Genomic DNA, 26580 nt, shown 5'->3' with positions numbered 1-26580 from the left:
ACTGAAGGATAATGACAGATCCTGTAATTTTATACTAGACCGGTGCCTCTCCTCTCTCCTCTCCGTAGTAGTTAAGTTAATTTGCTCAAATTATTGTATTTGATTCCTATGTAATTGGAATTCAGTGTGCAGAAAAAATGATTATTTCTTATTTTATGATTCTCTTCTAGGGAGGGCCAGACTTCCCAAGAAGAATGGCATCGACTGTATGGAAAATGCTCTGGAAACGAAATATATCATATTGTGCTGGGAGACAGCAGGTTTTTTGGAGAGTACGAAGGGAAGAGCTTCACGTATGCCAGCTTCCATTCCCACAGAAAGTAAGTTACGATCAGTGAGGCATAGAATACCATATGTTGGTTATGCCAAGTACAAGGTGGAAAAAAGCTTATAATTGTTGTTCACTATATAAAAGGGACAGGTTCTCCAGCTGACAGTTTAAAAAAATATTCCAGTTGTCAAAAAGGGCAGATACCATCAGCACCAACACTTACTTTATCCACAACTGTGTGTCTGGTTATGTATTCCAATGCTAAATTTCGTTTAGAGTTCCAAGCATCATATTTGTCTAGTGCAGTATCTGAAAATAATTAATTTATATACTAATTGTCAAGTAAAATTCCACATTCTCTGTTACTTAGATCAAAGCTAAAACAATTATTCGTAAGACTATGACTGAAGCAACATTAGTTACCGTACTGGTAGGCGTTACGTAGACACTGTACCACACTGCAGATCAATCTGTTACTGTAACCAATATTTCAGGAGGTAATTGAAGAGTTTCTCACTCTAGTCCCATATGTCACACACATCTCTAACACATTCAAGTCATTTTATGTAGCCTGCTCAAAGAATAAAGCCAGTGTACTGATTAGAAATGATTATGGATCCATGGAGAAGAAATAAAAACGTTGAGGTTCGCTGATGACATTGTAATTCTGTCAGAAACAGCAAAGGACTTGGAAGAGCAGTTGAACACAATGAATAGTGTCTTGAAAGGAGGATATAAGATGAACATCAACAAAAGCAAAACGAGGATAATGGAATGTAGTCGAGTTAACTCAGGTGATGCTGAGGGAATTAGATTAGGAAATGACACTTAAAGTACAGTAGTAAAGGAGTTTTGCTGTTTGGGGAGCAAAATAACTGATGATGGTCGAAGTAGAGAGGATATAAAATGTTGACTGGCAATGGCAAAGAAAGCGTTTCTGAAGAAGAGAAATTTGTTAACATCGAGTTTGAAATTAAGTGTCAGATAGTCGTTTCTGAAAGTATGTGTATAGACTGTAGCCATGTATGGAAATGAACTGTGGGCGACAAATAGCTTGGACAAGAAGAGAATAGAAGCTTTCGAAATGTGGTGCTACAGAAGAATGCTGAAGATTAGATGGGTAGATTACATAACTAATGAGGAGGTATTGAATAGGATTGGGGAGAAGAGGAGTTTGTGGCACAACGTGACTAGAAGAAGGGATCGGTAGGTAGGACATGTTCTGAGGCATCAAGGGATCACGAATTTAGTATTGGAGGGCAGTGTGGAGGGTAAAAATCGTAGAGGGAGATCAAGAGATGAATACACCAAGCAGATTCAGAAGGATGTAGGTTGCAGTAGGTACTGGGAGATGAAGCAGTTTGCACATGATAGAGTAGCAGGGAGAGCTGCATCAAAACAATCTCAGGACTGAAGACCACAACAACAACATGGGTTACGTTTTTGACCATCGGTGTTTAATGTACTTTACCGCTGTAGGAAACCAAAGCTCAGTTAAGGACAGAAATTCTTATGATACGGTCAGAGAAAAATCTGCTCGTCAAGTGGGCCACAGGGGGGAGACCGTAGAAAGGCTTTTTTGTATGTTTCCATCTGCTACAATTAGGCGAGTAGATTTTTATGTTTGTATTACTGTGTTAGAAATATTTGCAGCTCATCAGTGACTAACATAGAAAGAAGTGTTGGAAGAAATACCCAGACAAGTTGATCATTCTCAGTATGTATATGAGGTCTTCATATTAACATCTGAAATGTAGTCAGCAAATGCCCAAGTGCTTTTAATTTTCATGTATGATATTGGTGTTGGAATTATCATGCTTACAGATGTCACCTCACAAAGCATGAACTGTACAGAAGTGAATCAGATTTGCCAGAGGAAATCCAGTTACCTTTATAACATAAAAAGTTTATGTGTTTGGATAAAGTTCAGATAATGCAACTTCACAGTCATTAAACCCAGCTTTCCAGGTTGTAAAGTGTTCTTCACTATGTTGTAAATTAATCACTATCCAGTTGTATGTAAATTATTCTGTATTCCTCGCATCTAAAAAGATGTGAAATTTGCATGAACTTACATTTTTGGTGCTTTATTTTAACCAACTTCCCGCATATTCTAATGTGACAAAATAGACAATTAAACTAACACACACACACACATTTGTTTCACAAATGAAATAGTGGAAATAAATGACAGTCTTTTTTATATATTTAACACAACTGGCCAGTTTGTCTAGTAGAAAAACTGTCCAGTTAGTATCTGCTGGATGTATAAAACCAATAAAGCTTTGTATGGTGTGCAGTATAGAACAATGGTTATTTTTCTGTGCTGTTGGGTGCCGAAATTGGGGAGCTGTGGCATCAAGGTTTCATAATATTGTATATGATAATTATTTGCATGACCTATTAGCCGTCACTGTAAAGGAGATGCGTGGGTCACACCAGTGGAATGCATAATACATTGACTAGAACAGTTAGGCTAAGTAAACATCATTCAAGATTAAACCAATGTCCAGAAATTCATGGTGTTTTGCATTGTGATTTGTCAGAGTTAAAGAGTGGTTCAGGTAACGGTGATGGGGTGGGTGTTTCACAGTTTGTTTACAAAACTCAACAAGAACTCCACATCGTGCTGGGTTCACTTTCATTGCAGATTGTATATCAGTAGCGTGATGAGTGTGAGATATGTACATGATTAAATAAATGTCAGTGTGTGGTTATTATTTCGGGTACAGTATGGGTCCATTTGATAAGCATCATCATAGTAACCCACTGAAAGTGGTTTAGGATAAGGTAGCCACAAACTGGTCCCCCTGTAACAATCCATCAATCTGGGTATGTGCCATCCAGATGGTGCTGCACATTTGCATTAAAATAAACTGAAGCTCCAATGTTTTGCAGCCACATTATCTGGCAAGTACTTAGTCGTACCTTATTAAATTGGATAGGAAGAACATATGTCAGAAAAATGAGGTAAACTGACTCTTTTAGTCTGGTTGACGCTTGATACAGCCTATAATATAATAAAATAATGGAATAGATGATAATAAAATGTTAAAATGCGTGGCTTTTTAAAATGTATTGAATTAATGAGATTAATTTTTCGGCATGAATGACAAGCACAATAAGCTGAGCTATGCCTGGAAATAAGTTCGTATTAGTTCATATTATTTTGCAGGGCGAAGTAGTTTCTTTCTCCGCTGTAGATTTGTGCTTACCATTCTTTATAATGCTACGTTTGGTCGCCTTGTTCATCTTTGAAGTCTTGACCGTGTTCGCATTAAGCTTATCGGATCTTCGTAATTTTCCAAAGTACACAGGTGGGCTTCAGCTTTTCTAATTATCGTACTATTTGAAATAACAACTCACACGACCTTTCTGTTAATAAAACAACACTGTATTTTTCTAAACGATGCACATATGAAATACATACTCCTCACTTATTCATAGCTACCCCAAAATGGCGGTCTATAATTACTCGCTAAAAATGGCGTGCTTCTCACTCGTTCACTAGCTGAGCGCGAATCCTTCCTTCCTCCTACTGGTACCAGAAAAAATCCTCTGTTTTTTAACAGCTGAAAGTCAAAAAATACATGACGGTAGGCATAGGCTCTATGATGTGCTACCGCTTCATCTTTTCTCTTTGCCTTAAAAGAAGACGAAAACATAAAGGAAATGCAAAAGGTTTATCACAAGCCCAACGATCTGATCAAAAATTATCCCAGTCCACATGTTCACATTGAACGTGTATTGATTACAACTAACGGCTTGTATACACAGTTTTTAGTGTGCCCAAATATGAGTGTTCTCTTAGTTCAGAATTCTAACTCACTGGTAAATAGCATCAAAGTCAGCAGTTGTGTACAGAGTGGTGTAAAAACACTGCTCAAATTGTACTTGTACATCTCTACATTTGTGGGCTGGACTTTCTGCAAATTGTATGGTTGCTACTTTCATTCACAGACATCTTTGCACGTTAGTGTCACATGTACCCAACGATTGTGTCACTAGCAGTGTGTTAGTGAACAGCTCATCTTCGAAGTGTCCCAAACCATACTATTCGTAAACAACCATTTGAACCAAGTGTCACGCTCGGATCTAGGGGCGGGGCAAACAGAGGTTTCTGCCCCGAGTGGCTATTTCAGTGGGCGCCAAATTCACATTCTTGAAGAAAATAAAAAAAAGAAAAAAAAACATTGTTTCACAAAGCATCTAGCATCCAGCGCACTTTAGTCTATCAATTTTTCATATGATTTTGAACCCATCCTAGTTGGTTTCTGAACATTTTCGAACACATTCTAAGTTGAATTAGAAACCAATGATATGTTGATTTTTGAATGCGTGCGTGGTGTACGTGATGTCTCTGACACGGGAATCCCCGTCGCATCTAGAAATAAAACACTTTCCTGCAGACAAAAGGAGACGGGGCTATACAAGGTGAGCTGAATAAATCCGAACAGGGAACACCATGCGCTGTTTCTGTATGTGGTTGATTGAGTTTGCGAATGATCGGCGTTATTATAAATCCATAGATTCAGACTGGAAATGAAATGAAGTCCCATGCTTCTTCACAGAGCGTAGGGGAACGATGCGGGAGACCCGCACCGCCTTACTAGGCAAGGTCCTAATGGAGGTGGTTTGCCGTTGCCTTCCTCCGTCCGTAATGGGAATGAATGATGATGAAGACGACACAACAACACCCAGTCATCTCGAGGCAGGAAAAATTCCTGACCCCGCCGGGAATCGAACCCGGGACCCCGTGCTCGGGAAGCGAGAACACTACCGCGAGACCACGAGGGGCGGACAGATTCAGACTAAAAAAGTGTAAATAAATTACTAACGGGAATAACATGTGAGAAAGATTACACACCTTCGCAGTGAGCCCAAAAAAATGAAATTTCGACAGAAATGTTTTGCCAGGATTCTACACTACTATGGGCCAGTTGTACAGTTCCCAGTTAGCAGCCGCTTAGTTTCTATTCTTGGAAAACGCTTTGTACGAACACCTAATAATGCCCAACCGGAGAACAGACATGGGATAACTGAACCGGTGAGGGTTAGTGAAGTTACTGGAGCATAAGCTTCGACAATGACAAGAACAGTTACAGAATTATTGATGAGAAGATTGTTTTCTAGAACGATGGAGGACAAGAAACGGGGACATCACACAAATTATATGGAAGAATATGACGATTCGTAATACATACAAAAATTTTGTTCTACTGCATTTCGACCTCATGCTTGACAAACTGGAACGTTTGAGTGAAATTTGAAATTATTTACCAACAAATAAACTTTAGTTTATAGTAGGCCTATTAGGCATATGATATTGGTACTTTGTGAATTACGTTCTGCCGTGTTATTTATGTAAACGAGGTACATAAAAATGACCATTTGTGCCAAAAAAGTCTCGCTTATTTGGCGTATGTTAAAACAGCGGCAGTATTATAAAGGCCTATTTCGTTTTATCTAGCATACAGTGACAAAATAGACGTACCAAATCGAGAAACCACGCAAGTCTTGAGCACTATTCATATTAACAATGTTTTCAGTATTAGACAACGACTTTTTGATTTTTCATACGTAGACAAACGTTTGACGAACTTTGATAAGTTAATAGATTGTTTCGCAGAAAGGAAACACAAGCTGTAGCACGAAGAGAGAGAAAAAGTGCTGGGACCTAAGGATTGAAGAAATGTGTACTGTCTTGCTTGGCTCTTGTCTTAACTGGTTTTGTTTCCCATATTTAATTGTTTGTCACGCAAAAGAGAAAGTTATTAGCTAATAGGCAATAAAGAGTGCAAAGTTTTTGAAGAGCTCTTATTCTCCTGGTCACAAATAATTCTACCTAGTATTATTATTGTGAGATGTTTTCTTTATTTAAATTGTTTTTTTTTTTTTTTTTAAAGGTCGTTAGGATGTCAAACTGGCCGACTGGGATCAGGTGAGGCACCAGACTGATGATTTCCATTACAAAATATGTATGTTTGAATTCCACAGAGCGAAATACAGTGACATGCTGATAGAAGAAAGCTGTGTGAAGAGGCTCGACACCGCACTTTGTCACACTTAAGGCCAAATAACGTGTGTTGCATTTCCTCGAACATACATGTTTTACATATCAAACTCTTCATAAAGATGTGCGCTACAAAATGAACATATTTTCATAATTTTGAAAAATCGAGTTTTTTTTAATTTTTGACGTCCTATCTGAAACGCTCAATGGTGGCGGGTTGGGGGGGGGGGGGGGGGGTGGGCACAACCAAGTTTTTGCTCTGTTCCGAAGTATCGTAGGTACGGGCAGCCTGCGAAGTGTGAATGCCCTTCATCTAATGCCAGACAAAAAGCAGAAGAATTGATAGCAGCATTCAGAATACCTACCATAATGAGTAAATTTTTCAGTGCATATAATTGAAAGTCCAATATAGAATATCAACTATGAAACAGAAAGAGCGCTGTTTACCAAATAGAGGAAGTGTTAGGCAGCCACGGGGACATTTAACAGTAGACTAAGCTATCAATGTTCTTCCACAGACGTTGGAAAACAACCATACACAATCGTAATGCACAATTCCCACACATGAGGCTGCTGTAGTCTCTTGAGAGCTGAGGCCTGAATTCAGATTAAATTTCTCAGTACCCTGTTGTGTTACTGTATGCCAAGGATAATATAACAAGCGCAGAAAACTTGCTTTTCTAAATAAAAACCCTCCAATTTTGGAACAAATTAGGCCTAAGGTGAAAAATATACTTTCTTGCAACTTTCCAGTCTCTCTCACAGTTTTCTCAGTTGCTGTTGTCTGCTAGCCAATTATGATGATGAAAAAGGCTGTGAGAAGAATAAGGTATATGCTGAACTGCACTATGAGGCATAACCCATTAACCTACCTTAAGTTGATGGCTAGCAGGTCACATAGCTAACTGTGATGGCAAAAATAATCCTAATGTGTACTGATTCACCAATTCTCAAACATTGACGGTCCGCAGCATCCAAACAATGCACTTGCAGGCACAAGGTCCCTCTTGAAAAATAACCATTTTGATGTCTCGACCAAAAAAGTGAGAATCATTGTCAGGGCATTTTGGTGTATCTTGTAAATTGCTTGGTCATTTTCAAATCCCTTTCTTGTGATTTTGAAGCATGGTGCTTGATATAATTATAGGGTTACTTCATTCATGAGTGAGTGACTGTGTTTCATTAATCTCCCAAAAAAAATTAAAAAATCGCTTGTAGAGACTTCATGAAATTTAAAATTGTTTAAGAAACTATGATTATGACTTTATACTTAATATTGAAAGGGAGAAAGAAATGTGAGGTAAACTCTGTGGTATTTTTGACCTTCAGAAAGCATTCATCAACATAAGATAGAATAATGCATTCAAAGAGAAGAATGGAAATAAAGACCAAATGTAAAAAAGAATGGTCAAATGTTTTGTGAAATCACTCTTCTAAAAGTAAGAAATAAAATGGATTAGAGAAACATTTGGATGCACCTTTGAATGAAGTTCCAAATCATGTTCTTTTTTGTTACTGGAAAAAATGGGTGAACGAGAACAGTGAGGCAACACCACCACCTGTAAGAGAGACATTACTTCTTGCATACATACATTCTCTCTCTAGATAATTGTAGGGATTCTCCAGTGAAACATTTTGAAACCGGAAAAATTGTTGACACTTCAGGCATAGGTGAGAGAAATATGTTAAAGCCACACAACAGCAGACTGCATGGTCAGCATATTTCATCAAACAAATATCTTCAAGTGCTCTTTAAAATTCCAATGTTATAAGTTAAACCTTGGACTTTAAATTCTCAATCAGCATCTGAATAGCTGTATGGTTTCAAGCACCATTCAAAGGCTCATCAAATGTTTTACTAATCTGTTTTATTTTTCACTTTTAGACAAATGATTTCACATAGCATGTGATTACTTTTTTATTTTCTAGCTTTGTTCAGCATGAAATACAATATATTCAAATACTGATCAGCATTTTGTAATTATTATGAAAAGTTTGCAGATTAATGTACAGCAGAGAAGTTTTAATTTATGCTATGATCTGATATTTACTTCTTTTTTTCAACGTGAAAGAAAGAAATCCACAACTTACAATGTGGTGGGAAGTGGAAGTCTGGTAACTTCTGCATCTCTTGAGATAGTTGACCTAGCTCGCTGTTGTCATCATCAAAGGGCAGTCTGATTGTTGCTGTAGTTAAGAGCTTCTGTTCAAAGATGCTGCTCAGCATCAAATGGTAAACAGCCTGTCACACACACATACTTTTCAACAACTTCTGGTGAGGCACAGCCCAGAATGCAAGAAAAAGACCCAGAGATTAAAATCTCAATATGACATAGTTTTAATGAGTAACAAATCTTCGTTTTGCCGAAGTATTTCACACCAGAAGGCTGCAGGAGGAACAGTTGTTGTCTATAGTTGTGCAGCAACAGTGAGATATAGAGACATTTATGAAACCACTTTCCTAATGTCTTTTGTTCCTCAAATGTCATGAATTTAGTACTTGGTTCAAAGGAAGCCATTTTGACAGATAAATGTCGCATTACAAATTTTTAATTGTGAAAAATCAAGGTCTTTAAGAGGTGAACTTCTTGACACTTATTTACATAGGTAGTGGAACCGGTTCATGAAATATCTAAATTTTTCCTCAAATCATTAACTACATTTTTAATTACCCTTATTTGTTTCAAGGAATTAATCGTTTTTTACAAAACTGCCCCTTTCACTGGTGAATGTGATACCCCATTTGTCCGTTTCCCACTCTTCGTTTGGCTACAAAAATTCAGACAAGAATCCATAGTATAATTTTCCATAAAGTCACTAATTAATTATCCTTGATCACCTGTATTACTTCAAGCAGTTAAATAAGATGTCTTGCTGTCAGTAATGTTGGACAGGGGTAACTGCTCTCATCCAGACTGTATAATGGCGATATATCAGCGCTAGTGTAGTTGTGTTGATAATTGCACTCAGTTTGATGGTGTACTTCACACTGATCTAGGAACAAAATACAAAACGCTATGATTGGTTCTGATCATGTATGGAATTGATGCTGTTAAATTTATTTGTCAGGATGTGTGTTGCCACTACACGAAAACAAAGGCATTTTGCAGTCCAAAAGGCATGTTTTTATATGTTTGGTTTTCCAATGCTGATGATCTGCAAATTTTTGTCATCTACCTAGAAGTTGGAAATTATACCAGAATTTATGACTGTGCAAGTTGTTACTATAAATAATCAATGCACATTACCAAAAACAAAACAATTGGTCACTGTGGCTTTCAGCTTTGTAATCATTTATTTATTGAAACTTTCCGTTTAAATAACTTAAATTTCATTCTAGATGCAGATGTTGAGAATATTTCACCAAAGTTAAAATAATGAATAAATTAATTGGTTTGGGCCATAGGTATAATTTTTCTATAAGTAACAATCAGTACTGCAAACAATATCTTTTAGAGTGGTATTTGCATCAGTAATATTTGTAATAACCTCATTTTTTTCTCTCTAATTAACAGATATGGAGTAGCACTTGTTGGTGTGCGACCAGCAGAATTACCTGAATTTTATGAGGATACAATATTACTTAATCCTGGCCCAAGACATATAATGAAGAAGAGTGACACATGTTACTACATGAGCATTTCAAAGGAAGAGAACTCTGCCTTTATTCTTGGGAACCAGCAGAATCAGCTGTGTGCAGAAAGTGGAACTACAGCAACAGATGACAAGGATCACAGTAAGGAGACTGGTGATGGGCATAACACTAAAACTGATGGTACCAAACTCCAACTCCAGATTCCAAACTCCATCCACGTCAGTGAGTGTTTGCATGGCTTTCTTCTTTTGCTTCATTTACAGCATAGACAACACATTGTGCAGTGAAAATGGAACTTCAGAAAGAACAGCATTCATGAATAAAGAAAAATGAGCAGAAGTTCTGTCATTACACAAAAACAACAATTATCACTCAGTCACCACTTTTTTCCTCGTTCCCCTCTTTGTAGTGAAGGTATTTTCTCCAGTCAGTGTTGTATTATACCAGCCTCTTTTAGCCACACAATTGTTTTTAACTGTTGTATTGTTAATTAACATTTTCTCTTCAGTACCCATCATCCTCACCTGAGAGGATTGACAGAGGACTTCGAAAATATTTGAAGAAGTCAGCTCATTGCATACTATCATGAAACAGGGAGACTATGTCACTGATACAGTAAGCAAGTTGAGATGACGTGTGTAAAACGAAGGCATTTTTCTTTGCTGTGGAATTGTTTTACAAAATTTCAACCACAAACTTTCTCCTCCAAAGGTGAAAATATTTTTGTGACACCAATCTACACAGGGAGAAATGATCATTTTAATAAAATAAGAGAAATCAGAATACGCACAGAAATACTTAAGTGTTCATTTTTCCCATGTGCTCTTCAAGAATGGAGCACCAGAGAAAGTCCGAAGGTGGTTCGATGCACCCTCTGTCGGGCACTTAAGTGGGAATTAGAGTTGCCATGTAGAAGTAAAATTTAGCTCTCTGGACAACAATACATTCAGTGACCTCAGATGTACTAGGTCTTAATCAAGTTACACTTTGCAAACTGAAAAATCTATCTTTAACTAATAATATCTCCCATCTTTACTGGCATTTCCGAAAGTTTTTGGAAATTTTGCTGTGTAACAAATATCTCTGCGATCAAAGTTGAAGCTTCGTAAAAATTCTCTTTATCCTTATATTATTGTGGATGTGATGGGAACTCACAGGAAGGGTTTATTTTTGTGTTATGACAGAAATTCTTATCTCATGTTGCTTATGATAACTGAGCATTTCACATTTTGAGTGTTTCTGTGTGAGATGTTGGAAAGGAAAATGTTGACTATCCTGTAAATGAAGCTGGGTGTAGCTAACTGGTCATAACTTTTACTTCTTGGATTGTTGATGTCATAACCTATTTCATATTATATTTGTTGTTATATGGTCCATGTCTCATCTGTCATTTACTGTTTAATCTATTTGATGTCCTTTCATCTGTTGTGTTTTTGCTTCATACATACATGTGCACTTCTTAACTGCGCTGTGTTGATAGCAATTTGCTTTTTGTCATGTTGGTGTTTTTCATTCTAAGCATTATAGCACCTCATTTCAAATTTAGTATGTGGCCAATCTTCTTGTCTGTTATTTTTGTAATTTATATACAAGATTAGACAAAACTTTCCTCTTTCACTTTTTAATCGTGTGCTTGTACTACTACATAAGATGTCACAAAACCTTTAAAAAACATTGTGGCACACTAAATGTACACTCATGTACTGGATAAACACCTTGAATGACTAGAGATAGGACATGTACATTCATAGTACATGTACATTAGTATGTTATGCAGTATGTTGTGGCCAACCAGATCACCAAACTCATCACGAATCAAAAATGTGTGGGATATGATGAAATTATCGGTGCAGTTCTGTGACCCATTGTTGACCACCACAGATGAACTTTTGAACCAGGTAAATGCAACATGGATGACTATACCACAGGGTACCATTTGCACCTCATATGAGTAAATGCCTACCCCCATGAACCATGGACCTTGCCGTTGGTGGGGAGGCTTGTGTGCCTCAGCGATACAGATGGCCGTACCGTAGGTGCAACCAAAATGGAGGGGTATCTGTTGAGAGGCCAGACAAACATGTGGTTTTTGAAGAGGGGCAGCAGCCTTTTCAGTAGTTGCAGGGGCAACAGTCTGGATGATTGACTGATCTGGCCTTGCAACACTTACCAAAATGGCCTTGCTGTGCTGGTACTGCGAACGGCTGAAAGCAAGGGGAAACTACAGCCATAATTTTTCCCGAGGGCATGCAGCTTTACTGTATGGTTAAATGATGATGGCATCCTCTTGGGTAAAATATTCGGGTGGTAAAATAGTCCCCCATTTGGATCTCCGGGCGGGGACTACTCAAGAGGACGTCGTTGTAAGGAGAAAGAAAACTGGTGTTCTACGGATCGGAGCGTGGAATGTCAGATCACTTAATCGGGCAGGTAGGTTAGAAAATTTAAAAAGAGAAATGGATAGGTTGAAGTTAGATATAGTGGGAATTTGTGAAGTTCGGTGGCAGGAGGAACAAGACTTTTGGTCAGGTGAATACAGGGTTATAAATACAAAATCAAATAGGGGTAATGCAGGAGTAGGTTTAATAATGAATAAAAAATAGGAGTGTGGATAAGCTACTACCAACAGCGTAGTGAACGAATTATTGTGGCCAAGATACACACAAAGCCCATGCCTACTACAGTAGTACAAGTTTATATGCCAACTAGCTGTCCAGATGATGAAGAAATTGATGAAATGTATGATGAGATAAAAGAAATTATTCAGGTAGTGAAGGGAGATGAAAATTTAATAGTCATGGGTGACTGGAATTCGAGAGTAGGAAAAGGGAGAGAAGGAAACATAGTAGGTGAATATGGATTGGGGGAGAAAAATGAAAGAGGAAGCCGTCTGGTAGAATTTTGCACAGAGCATAACTTAATCATAGCTAACACTTGGTTCAAGAATCATAAAAGAAGGTTGTATACATGGAAGAATCCTGGAGATACTAGAAGGTATCAGATAGATTATATAATGGTAAGACAGAGATTTAGGAACCAGGTTTTAAATTGTAAGACATTTCCAGGGGCAGATGTGGACTCTGACCACAATCTGTTGGTTATGAACTGTAGATTAAAACTGAAGAAACTGCAAAAAAGTGGGAATTTAAGGAGATGGGACCTGGATAAACTGACTAAACCAGAGGTTGTAGAGAGTTTCAGGGAGAGCATAAGGGAACAATTGAAAGGAATGGGGGAAAGAAATAAAGTAGAAGAAGAATGGGTAGCTCTGAGGGATGACATAGTGAAGGCAGCAGAAGATCAAGTAGGTAAAAAGACGAGGGCTAGTAGAAATCCTTGGGTAACAGAAGAAATATTGAATTTAATTGATGAAAGGAGAAAATATAAAAATGCAGTAAATGAAGCAGGCAAAAAGGAATACAAACGTCTCAAAAATGAGATCGACAGGAAGTGCAAAATGGCTAAGCAGGGATGGCTAGAGGACAAATGTAAGGATGTAGAGGCTTATCTCACTAGGGGTAAGATAGATACTGCCTACAGGAAAATTAAAGAGACCTTTGGAGAAAAGAGAGCCACTTGCATGAATATCAAGAGCTCAGATGGAAACCCGGTTCTAAGCAAAGAAGGGAAAGCAGAAAGGTGGAAGGAGTATAAAGAGGGTCTATACAAGGGCAGTGTACTTGCGGACAATATTATGGAAATGGAAGAGGATGTAGATGAAGATGAAATGGGTGATATAATACTGCGTGAAGAGTTTGACAGAGCACTGAAAGACCTGAGTCGAAACAAGGCCCCGGGAGTAGACAACATTCCATTCGAACTACTGACGGCCTTGGGAGAGCCAGTCATGACAAAACTCTACCATCTGGTGAGCAAGATGTATGAGACAGGCGAAATACCCTCAGACTTCAGGAAGAATATAATAATTCCAATCCCAAAGAAAGCAGGTGTTGACAGATGTGAAAATTACGGAACTATCAGTTTAATAAGTCACAGCTTTAAAATACTAACGCAAATTCTTTACAGACGAATGGAAAAACTGGTAGAAGCTGACCTCGGTGAAGATCAGTTTGGATTCCGCAGAAATGTTGGAACAAGTGAGGCAATACTGACCCTACAACTTATCTTAGAAAATAGATTGAGGAAAGGCAACCCTACATTTCTAGCATTTGTAGACTTAGAGAAATCTTTTGACAATGTTGACTGGAATACTCTCTTTCAAATTCTAAAGGTGGCAGGGGTAAAATACAGGGAGCGAAAGGCTATTATCAATTTGTACAGAAACCAGATAGCAGTTATAAGAGTCGAGGGGTATGAAAGGGAAGCAGCGGTTGGGAAGGGAGTGAGACAGGGTTGTAGCCTGTCCCCGATGTTATTCAATCTGTATATTGAGCAAGCAGTAAAGGAAACAAAAGAAAAATTCGGAGTAGGTATTAAAGTCCATGGAGAAGAAATAACAACGTTGAGGTTCGCCGATCACATTGTAATTCTGTCAGAGATAGCAAAGGACTTGGAAGAGCAGTTGAACGGAATGGACAGTGTCTTGAAAGTAGGATATAAGATGAACATCAACAAAAGCAAAACGAGGATAATGGAATGTAGTCAAATTAAGTCGGGTAATGCTGAGGGAATTAGATTAGGAAATGAGACACTTAAAGTAGTAAAGGAGTTTTGCTATTTGGGGAGCAAAATAACTGATGATGGTCGAAGTAGAGAGGATATAAAATGTTGACTGGCAATGGCAAAGAAAGCGTTTCTGAAGAAGAGAAATTTGTTAACATCGAGTATAGATTTAAGTGGCAGGAAGTTGTTTCTGAAAGTATTTGTATGGAGTGTAGCCATGTATGGAAGTGAAACATGGACGATAAATAGTTTGGACAAGAAGAGAATAGAAGCTTTCGAAATGTGGTGCTACAGAAGAATGCTGAAGATTAGATGGGTAGATCACATAACTAATGAGGAGGTATTGAATAGAATTGGGGAGAAGAGGAGTTTGTGGCACAACTTGACAAGAAGAAGGGACCGGTTGGTAGGACATGTTCTGAGGCATCAAGGGATCACAAATTTAGCACTGGAGGGCAGGGCGGAGGGTAAAAATCATAGAGGGAGACCAAGAGATGAATACACTAAGCAGATTAAGAAGGATGTAGGTTGCAGTAAGTACTGGGAGATGAAGAAGCTTGCATAGGATAGAGTAGCATGGAGAGCTGCATCAAACCAATCTCAGGACTGAAGACAACAACAACAACAACAACATGAGTAAATGCATCACACTTGGAACAAGTTATCAGGGCCAAGGACGGACCTTGTACCGACTAGGCAAAAGGACACATGTTGAACTAAGATGACTGAAATGCTACTCATTTATTCATATGACTTGTTGCATTGTCTGGTATGTCTAAACACAGTGATGCACTTGAACTGACCAAATGAGTTTTTCTCGAACGTTTAAAGAAAGCATTAGACTGAGAAATCAACAGTATTTTGCCTCTAATGACCTTCAAAGCCATGAACTACATAGGTGTACTGCTTCAACATTGTGATGTGCTTGAAATACATCACCTTGAGGGTACAGGGTGTAACCAGCTACACATTGTGTCACATGCTAGAGCAAATGATGCCTGTCGTCTGGGCTCTGAGGTCATTTTTGTATCATTCCTGCGACTGGCAGAGAAGGTTGAGAAGACCAGCCGTACATGTGGAGTTTCAACAGAGCTCAGATCATAGCCCTCTGGTTCTGACTCGAATGGAAGTACTGAACCAGAGACTTCAAAAGTTCTGTGACAAGCTGTCGACTTCTGGACTTGCACCACAGGGTTGATAAGCGTAGTGTCCCCCTAAATTGGTCAGTTGTGCACTAGAGGCTGCTACCCTGGTAGCTGACTATGTGTGTGGTGCACACGAGGGTTTTTTAGATTAGGGAACTCTCCATCCAATCCAGACAACGATAACTGTAGGACACCCGAAAGTATCAGTGTAAGATCGAAAGAAATGCCTCCCTAATGGTAAACTGCAAAAGCATTTGTAACAAAGTGCCAGAGTTTGAAGCGCTCATGGAAAAGCAATGAAGCTCACATAATACTAGGTACAGAAAGTTCGTTGATACCTGTAATTGATAGCGGTGAGATTTTTGGGTAAAATTAATTAAAGGATAGGCAAATGGGGTGTGTAGGTGGTGTATTGGTCACAGTAGACAAGAAACTCAAATCCTGTGAGATAGAAATTCAAGCTGCATGTGAATTTGTTTGGACAAGACACAGTATCAGGGTTGGTCATAAAACAATAATTGGATCCTTCTGTTGCCCACCAGACTCATCTCCTGATGTAACCGAAAACTTTACATAAAATCCCTCATTCACTTGTATGTAGTTTCCCCAATTATACTGTAATCACTGGCGGAGACTTAAATCACGCAACAGTTAATTGGGGAAACTACAGTGTTGTTATTGATGGGTGTATAAGGTGTCCTGTGAAACTTTAGTAAATACCTTCTCTGAAAACTACTTTGAACAGATAGTTAGGAAGCCCATTCATGAAGGAAATATGTTGAACCTAATGGTAACAAATAGACCTGATATCTTTGAAGATGTCTGCGTCAAAACTGGTATCAGTGACCATGATGCAGTTGTAGCAATAATGAGTACCAAAGTACAAAGAACAAGTAAAACTATCAGAAAGTTATATATGGTCAGTAAACTAGTTAAAGAATCAGCACTGTTAATATAAGATTGTGTGAGGCACTTTTAGCATTTGTTAAAACTGAGGTCTACGTGGAGCGTTCGTACTGACAAAAGAATAAAAATAAAATAAAATATCTTGGGGATTGTATTTTGTGCTATCACATTAAAATATTGCTGCAGTGTATCTTTACTGTAGTGAAATTGAATTAAAAGAAACCTTGTACTAAAGGAAAGTATTTCCCTTTTCTGTTAATGTAATAATCTTCATCTTGCCGAGAAGCAGCCTATATATGAACTTAATGGAATGTGCTTAGTTTTTACTTTCATACAACATAAAACAGCATATTCACTTTCTTCTCCTTAATAATTATGGTGCAAGTCTTTTAATGGGTCCGTTGATGACGGAACACAATGAAATTTTTCCTACACAAGATGTCTGCCAAGAATGGTGGATTGTTCGAACGTTCTTGTCATTTATCCAGTGTACTGAAAACCTTACAAATGATATTCTTATTTGTGCATGAAGGTCACTAGGCAAATGAAGGAAAAAAATACACAATTGGCATAAATTATCATATATTATTTAAAATTTACAACTTACATTGTGTAATGGCCACCATAGCATGTGTTAGCTTCAAGACTAGAAGAGAGAGAGAGTAATAATGCTGGTCTTCTTCGTTTCTTTTGTCAGCAAGTAAAATAATAATTAATACAGAGATCCTATACAGTTATCTTATAGAATCTGTACCATTATTATTTCATTTTATTATTAATTACCATTAAGAGAGCTAATTGCACACTCATTTTCAGAGTTTTTTACTATTTTCATTTTACTTTGCTATGTGTCTGACTTTTCGTCACAGGTTTTAATATTTTGTACAGTATATCGGTACAATGCCTTCAGTGACTACCGTAACAGATTATTGTCAAATGATATTTCACAAAATCCAAAGAAATTCTGATCATATATAAAGGCTGATAGTGGCTCCAAAGTTAGTGTCACTTCCCTAGTGAATGAAACAGGAACTGAAATTGAGGGTTCAAAGCAAAAGCTGAAATGCTGAACACCATTTTCAAATGTTCGTTTACAAAGGAAAACCCAGGAGAATTGCCCCAATTTAATGCCCATACCACTGAAAAGACGAATGAAATTAGCATTAGTGTCAGGGGTGTTGGGAAACAGCTGAAATCGTTGAAACTAAGCAAAGCTCCGCCTCCTGATGGAATCCCTGTCAGATTCTGTACTGAATTTGCAGTTGCACCCATCTACAAGAAGGATAGCAGAAGTGATCCACAAAACTACCGCCCAATATCCTTGACATGGATCTGTTGTAGAATCTTAGAACATATTCTTAGCTCAAACATAATGAGGTATCCTGAACAGAATTTCCTCCTCACTGCCAACTAGTATGGATTTTGGAAACATCGATCTTGTGAAACCCAACTCACCCTTTTCTCACATGACGTACTGAAAGCGTTTTGTTAAAGCAGCCGGGTAGATCCAGTTTATCTTGACTTCCGAAAAGCATTTGACTCAGTACCGCACCTATGCATATTGTCAAAAGTATGTTCATAAGGGGTACCAGATAAAATTTGTGACTGGATTAAGGAATTTTGTTAAGGAGGACACAGCATGTTATCTTGAATGGAGAGTCATTCATGTAGAAGTAACTCAGGTGTGCCCAGGGAAGTGTGTTGGGACCCTTGCTGTTCATGTTGTATATTAATGACCTTGCAGACAATACTAATAATAAAATCAGACTTTTTGAAGATGATGCAATTGTCTGTGATGAAATACATCTGAGAGAAGCTGCATAAATATTCAATAATAAGAATAACCAATTTTTGACAATATAATGTAATTGGATAGATAAAAAATCTAGTCATCAAGCAGACACAGAATACACACATAAAAGTAAGTTATAATTAGGCAAGCTATCGGGGACAGTGGCTCCTTCTTCTGGCAGAAGGGTTGGACACGAAGGAATAGGAGTGAAGGTAAAGGACTGGACAGGTCAAGGAAAAGGAGTAGATCTCAGAAAAGTCACCCAGAACTGCAGGTCAGGGGGGACTAACCGTATGAAATGACAAGTAAAGACTGATTTTGGGGACTGTACCCGATGAAAATTGAAATCCAGAGAGCTTAAAGGTGGAAGACAGGGTAATATGCTAGACAGAGATTACTGTTAAAACATCATGCACAAGTTAATAAGAGTGAAAATCTGAGTGCATTGTGCATAACAGAGGTGGGAGGGGGAGGCAAAAATTTTCAGGTACAGAAATGAAAGAGGTAGAAAACCAAAACATAGTTAAGGCAGGAGTAGATACTGAGCTGGAAGATATTAATGTAAATTAAGGTGAGGTGGGTGCCGAGAACCAAGGACATGTATGTAGTGCTAGTTCCCACCTGCGGAGTTTGAGAAACGTTCAGAAGTGTTTAAATGTGTGTGAATTTCTAAGGGATCAAACTGCTAAGGTCATCGGTTCCCAGACTTACATACTACTTAAACTAACTTACTCTAAAGACAGCACACACACCCATGCCCAAGGGAGGACTCAAACCTCCAGTGGGAGGGGCCAAGAAACTAGTGTCTGGGGGAAGAATACAGATTGCATGTTTGGTGAAACAGGCACTGAGGTCACAATTGTCATGTTGTAGAGCATTCTCTGCAACAGGATATTGTGTGTTGCCAGTATACACCATCTGCCTATGCCCATTCATACTAATTGATAATTTGGTGGTAGTCAAGCCAATGCAAAAGGCTGAACAGTGCTTAAGTAACAGCTAGTATATGACATGTGTCATTTCACAGGTGGCTCTCCCTTTGACAGTATATGTTTTGCCAGTTACAGGGCAGTATAGGTGGTGCTAGGAGGATACATAGGGAATACCCCAAAATGAGATGTATTCTGTCTGAGATTTTGTCCACCACATCTAGAACAGCTTTGCATCGCCCTCCCAATCTTCGCAGTATTGTTGTCAGACCCTATGCTCCTGCACCCATCTCCCTAGCCCATGCCTCCTAGCCCTGTGGTTTGCCCTATGCACCCTCCTACCACAACTTATAACAGCCCTGTAACTGGCAAAACATATACTATCAAAGGGAGAGTTGCCAGTGAAACGACACATGTCATATACCAGCTGTTATGTCTGCCCCCGGTAGCTGAGTGGTCAGCGTGACAAAATGTCAATCCTGAGGGCCCGGGTTCAATTCCCAGCTGGGTCGGAGATTTTCTCCACTCAGGGACTGTGTGTTGTGTTGTCCTAATCACCATCATTTCATCCCACGACGCACAAGTCCCTGAAGTGGCGTCAAATCGGAAGACTTGCACCTGGCGAACGGTCTACCCGATGGGAGGCCCTAGTCACATGACATTTACATTTTTTGCTAGCTGTTATGTAAACACTGTTTGGCCTTTTACATCTGCATGACTACCACCAAATTATTAGTTAGGTTGAATGGGTATAGACAGAGGGTGTATACTGGCAACATACAATATCCTGTTGCAGAGCATGTTCTACAATGTGACACTTGTGGCCTCGGGGCCTTGTTCATCATATGCACCATCTTGAATCTTCCCCCAGGCACCAGTTACTCTGGAATCTGCAGATGGGAACTAGTGCTACAGCATGTCTTTGGTTCTCGCCACCCACCTGGCCTTAATGTACATCAATTCCTTCCATAACTAGTGCTACAGCATGTCTTTGGTTCTCGCCACACACCAGGCCTTAATGTACATCAGTTTCTTCCATCTCAGTAACTATTCCTTTCTTCAGCTGTTTTAGTTTTCTAAAGCTTTAATTTTGTACCTGTCTATTTTTCGTCATCCCCTTCCCACCTCTGCTCTGTAAATGCACTGAGATTTTCACTCTTATTAACCTGCACATGATATTTTAACAGTAATCTCTGTCTCGCATATTACCCTGTCTTCCACCTTTAAGATCTCAGGGTTTCAAATCATATCCAGTGCAGTTCCCCAACAATCAGTCTTTTTTTCTTATTCTGTCCAGTAAGTCTCCCCTGACCTGTGCTTCTGAGTGACTTTTCCTTAGATCTACTCTTTTTCTTAGACCTCTCCAGTCCTTTTCCTTCATACCTCTTCCTTTCCCTTCAACCCTTCTACAAAAGAAGGGGCCACTAACTCAAAAAGCTTGCCTGAGTATGACTTTCTTTTATGTGTGTGTTCTCCCATCATTTGGTGAGTAGATTTTTTATCCATCCAGTTACATTACATGTTCAGTCAGATCTTGATAATATTTCAACATGGGACAGAGATTGGCAACTTTCTCTAAATGTTCAAAAATGTAAAATTTTGCACTTCACAAAATGAAGAAATGTAGTATCCTGTGACTGTAATATCAATGAATCACTGTTGGAATCAGCCCTCATACAAAGACCTGTGTGTAACACTCTGCAGGGATATGAAATGGAATGGTCACATAGGTTCATTCTTGGGTAAAGCAGGTATTGGACTTCAGTTTATTTGTAGAATACAGTGGAAGTGCAATCATTTTACAAAAGAGATTGTGACCCATCCTAGAATATTGCTTAAGTATGTGGGACCCATACTATATAGGACCAACAGTGGATATTGAACGTATACAGAGGAGGACAGTACAAATGGTCACAGGTTTGTTTAATCCATGGGAGAGTGTCACAGAGATACTGAAGGAACTGAACTGGAAGACTCCTGAAAACAAATGTAAACTATCCCAAGAAGGTCTATTAACTAAGTTTGAAGAACCTCCTTAAATGACTACTCTAGGGCTAAGTTTGAAGAACCTCCTTAAATGACTACTCTAGGGATACACTACCTATGTATTGTTCACATAGGGATTGTGAGGATAAGATTATAATAATTACTTCACCCACAGAGGCATTCAAACAATCATTCTTTCTGCACCCCATATGTGAATGAAATAGGAAGAAACCCTAATTACTGATACAATGGGACGTACCCTCTGACATGCACCTCACGGTGGTTTGCAGATTATAGATGTAGACACAGATGTAGACAGAATCTTCAGAAGATGAAACATTAAGTACTGACAAAAAGGGGGATAGGTTGGATTCAGATCTCAGGATGAGGAGGGACAAAGATCTTAGTTTTTACATCATCGGCCACTAATAATTTTAAGTCACAAATGCTTAACATGTTACTCTTCTCAAGTAGTGTGTTTCATTTATTGTCTGCCAGTTCGCTAGTCTATACCCAGTTTTAAATATGGTGTAAATTTTTTTTTTCCTTTAGCAGGTTCTTAACATTTATTTATTTATTTTTTGTTTGTTGATTGCCTTCCACTGTTTTTAAAAACTGTAGAAATGACATCTGCTAACTCCTTAAGCAACTGTTCAACTTATTCTTTACTGTGCAAAAACCTGTTGTATACACATCATGGATTGTATACTCATCATGAGTATAGGAACATATCATACATATATACAGACACAAGCAGACATATATGTGTGGATAGATATGTGTGTGTGTGCGAGTGTATACCTGTCCTTTTTTCCCCCTAAGGTAAGTCTTTCTGCTCCCGGGATTGGAATGACTCCTTACCCTCTCCCTTAAAGCCCATATCCTTTTGTCTTTCCCTCTCCTTCCCTCTTTCCTGATGAAGCAACCATGGGTTGCAAAAGCTTGAAATTCCAGAGTTCTGACAGGTTGGTGTTAGTGGGAAGTATCCAGATAACCTGGACGGTGTAACACTGTGCCAAGATGTGCTGGCCGTGCACCAAGGCATGTTTAGCCACAGGGTGATCCTCATTACCAACAAACACTGTCTGCCTGTGTCCATTCATGTGAATGGACAGTTTGTTGCTGGTCATTCCCACATAGAAAGCTTCACAGTGTAGGCAGGTCAGTTGGTAAATCACGTGGGTGCTTTCACACGTGGCTCTGCCTTTGATCGTGTACACCTTCCGGGTTACAGGACTGGAGTAGGTGGTGGTGGGAGGGTGCATGGGACAGGTTTTACACCGGGGGTGGTTACAAGGGTAGGAGCCAGAGGGTAGGGAAGGTGGTTTGGGGACTTCATAGGGATGAACTAAGAGGTTACGAAGGTTAGATGGACAGCGGAAAGACACTCTTGGTGGAGTGGGGAGGATTTCGTGAAGGATGGATCTCATTTCAGGGCAGGATTTGAGGAAGTCATATCCCTGCTGGAGAGCCACATTCAGAGTCTGATCCAGTCCCGGAAAGTATCCTGTCACAAGTGGGGCACTTTTGGGGTTCTTCTGTAGGAGGTTCTGGATTTGAGGGGATGAGGAAGTAGCTCTGGTTATTTGCTTCTGTACCAGATCGGGAGGGTAGTTGCGGGATGCGAAAGCTGTTTTCAGGTTGTTGGTGTAATGGTTCAGGGATTCTGGACTGGAGCAGATTCATTTGCCACGAAGACCTAGGCTGTAAGGAAGGAACCGTTTGATGTGGAATGGGTGGCAGCTGTCATAATGGAGGTACTGTTGCTTGTTGGTGGGTTTGATGTGGACGGACATGTGAAGCTGGCCATTGGACAGATGGAGGTCAACATCAAGGGAAGTGGCATGGGATTTGGAGTAGGACCAGGTGAATCTGATGGAACCAAAGGAGTTGAGGTTGGAGAGGAAATTCTGGAGTTCTTCTGAGTGAAGACTTACCTTAGGGGGAAAAAAGGACAGGTATACACTCGCGCACACACACATATCCATCCACACATATATGTCTGCTTGTGTCTGTATATGTGTGGATGGATATGTGTGCGAGTGTATACCTGTCCTTTTTTTCCCCCTAAGGTAAGTCTTTCTGCTCCAGGGATTGGAATGACTCCTTACCCTCTCCCTTAAAACCCATATCCTTTCATCTTTCCCTCTCCTTCCCCCTTTCCTGATGAACAACAGTGGGTTGCGAAAGCTTGAAATTTTGTGTGTGTGTTTTTTTATTGTGTCTATCTACCAGCGCTTTCCCATTTGGTATATATATATATATATATATATATATATATATATATATATATATATATATATATATATATATATATAATTTCCCCCCCCCCCCACAAAATTTTGGGCGAACTGCCGGACGTTTGCAACTTCCTGCCACAATATTTCGGTGCAGAGTTCTTACAACATCTGAACTCTATACACAAACATATAAAATTTGCTATGGAGTTAGAGAAGGAGAATTGTCTGCCATTTTTAGACGTATTGGTGCGATGTAAGAACGATGGCACACTTGGTCATTTGGTATATACAAAGCCCACTCACACAGACCTTTACTCGCAAGCTGCTAAATATAAAGTGAAAGCAATATTTCGCCGTCCTGCAAAAATTTCGTTGCTGTTGGGATCTGTTAAAGATGACCTAGAGCTGCGCAAGGCAGGTGTTTACAAGATTTTGTGTGAATGCGGCAAATCTTACATAGGGCAAACGGTGCATACTGTGCAGGATCGCATTGTAGAACATCAGCGGCATACTCGCCTTCTTCAGCCTTGTAAGTCTGCCATCGCTGAACACTGTATTTCAATTGGTCATGCCATGAATTACAATGAGACAAAAATTGTGGCCCATAGTCTAACTTTTGGAGTTCTGTTATTAATGAATCCGTGGAAATATGGCTGTCTGACAATGAGTCTTATTAATCGTGATGGCGGTTACCAATTGTCAAAAAACTTCGTGTCCTCCGTAGCTAGTGTAGGTCTGTGATGGAACCACGGGAAGACAATCGAATTGATATCGACGCAGCGAGTTTTCACCACGGAGGGTGCATGGAGCAGCAGAATCGAACGCGCTCAAGTAGCACATGCGCAACGCCAAGTGAATCCACCACACATGTGCCCGAGGGGTCTTAAATACCAGAGCTCAGGGAGTTTTCACCAGTGTCACCTGAAGATGGCCAGAAGTCTCTGCGCTGAAATATTGTGGCAGGAAGTTGCAAACATCCTGCAGTTCGCTCAAAATTTTGTGGAACAATATGTACGCCGGGAAAGTTTTAAATCTCACTGGGAACACTTTCGATTATTTATTGCATAAGAACTAAACATTGTATAGATGCCATATGTATTGCATTGTGTAGAGAATCTCTAAAAGTTTCTCTCTCTCTCTCTCTCTCTCTCTCTCTCTCTCTCTCTCTCTCTCTCTCTCTCATGAACCATGTCAACTGTGGCAGTCGCTTTCTGTATTCTCCCCCGTTGTTGTGCCAGTGGTAAATGGCCTTCCTTGTTGGTGGCCAACACACAGAAAGCTCGATTTGCAGCTGAACTCGACATGTTTGCCACTAGCGCTGACTATCGGCAAATTACCAAACTATGCTGTGGTGGATAACATCTGTTGTTGTTGTTGTGGTCTTCAGTCCTGAGACTGGCTTGATGCAGCTCTCCATGCTACTCTATCCTGTGCAAGCTTCTTCATCTCCCAGTACCTACTGCAGCCTACATCCTTCTGAATCTGCTTAGTGTATTCATCTCTTGGTCTCCCTCTATGATTTTTACCCTCCACGCTGCCCTCCAATGCTAAATTTGTGATCCCTTGATGCCTCAAAACATGTCCTACCAACCGATCCCTTCTTCTAGTCAAGTTGTGTGTATGTAAGGGCATTGATATTTTCTTTAGCTAGATTTGGCAGTAATTACTGTGTTCTCTGTAACTGAATCTACATTAAATAAATGAAAAATATCTGGCTGTCACCAAATTACTAAAATCTCTGTTTCAGACATTTCATTTGGCACAAAATCAAAGGATAAATGTGATCTTGAAATGTAGGAATTATCAATTCCAGTGTTTGATACTGGCCACACCATGGTGCCCTGCTCGCTAAATGCTTGTATAATTTTTAAATACCTAAGCGAGTTAGGCATTTACAGTATTTGTAGAAATGTTTTCTTCCTTTCTGATTTCATATAGCTACAGTGAATAGGCTCTCTCACTTCTATATGCGCCCTGACTGTGAACTTTACCAGTTACCCAGAAGAAAAATTTGTTATTTTGACTCTGTTTTGTCACCAGTTTCAAATTGTACTACATGTTGGAAATGGATTGTTCAGTTAAAACACTACATTTTCAGCACAGAGCTTGTAGGGCTTTTACTAACACAAGTGAGCAAATGGTGTTCAAACCAACTGCTCAAGAAACATGTTGAAGATGAGATTAGTTAAGTACTTCTGATATATGAGACATATAAACCAATAAATGCATCCTATAACACATTCAGTTGCACGCATCATTCTGTAGTAGCAGTTCAAACAACTTTCTGCAAGTGTTAAATGTCAAGCATCATTGTCCATACACTGGAAGTGTATATGGTGTGTACTTTAACACCGGTCGGTGTGGCTGAGCGGTTCTAGGCGCTACAGTCTGGAACCGCGCGACTGCTATGGTCGCAGGTTCGAATCCTGCCTTGGGCATGGCTGTGTGTGATGTCCTTAGGTTAGTTAGGTTTAAGTAGTTCTATGGGACTGATGACCTCAGAAGTTAAGTCTCATAGTGCTCAGAGCCATTTGAACCATGTTTGTAGTTTAACAATAACCATCCATTGAGAGAAGTGTATTGTAAAAAGTTCCTTTTATTTCAGTAATGTGGTAAGGGGCAGCTCTCTTGCACCCCAAATATTTCATTTTAAAAGAAAAGCTACTATATTGTGACAACATGCACAACTTAAAACTCATGCACAATATAAAAAATTATAACTAAGGGCTGATGCAGTATACCATTGTATAGAGAAGATATTTTAAAGCATAAAGAGCATGTACTGTACTGGCAGATTAGTATTTGTATTAGAGCAACATTTACATGGTAAATCATTAAAGTTCTAGTAACATTTATATGATACATCACCTAGCAAAGACACAAATCGTTAGTGAACTTCCTGAAAGAATTCGTGGAGGCTATAGAAGCAGTGATGAATCAGATATGCCTTAGCAGTTGACTTGAAATTGGCCAGGTCATTTATTGATTTAATTTGTGGGGGAAATTCATTATATATAACTTTCCCATAATACAGGATTCCTTTTTTATTCAGGGTGGTATGGGTGGGTCTAAATGAAGGT

General features: G+C 39.2%; 1 protein-coding gene across 1 annotated transcript in view; it reads left to right on the top strand.

The window, feature by feature from the left end:
- LOC126238016 (potassium channel subfamily T member 2) overlaps positions 1-26580 on the top strand; it is a 1051128-nt gene that overhangs the window by 815275 nt on the left and 209273 nt on the right. The window contains exons 12-13 of the mRNA XM_049947763.1: positions 171-320; positions 9800-10101. Coding sequence (XP_049803720.1) covers positions 171-320; positions 9800-10101 — 452 coding nt within the window. The remainder of the gene's footprint in view (positions 1-170; positions 321-9799; positions 10102-26580) is intronic.

This window comes from Schistocerca nitens, chromosome 1, assembly GCF_023898315.1.
Source record: "Schistocerca nitens isolate TAMUIC-IGC-003100 chromosome 1, iqSchNite1.1, whole genome shotgun sequence".
NCBI lineage: Eukaryota > Metazoa > Arthropoda > Insecta > Orthoptera > Acrididae > Schistocerca > Schistocerca nitens.
The sequence above is the reverse complement of the archived record's forward strand: the minus strand, read 5'-3'. Positions and strand labels throughout refer to the sequence as shown.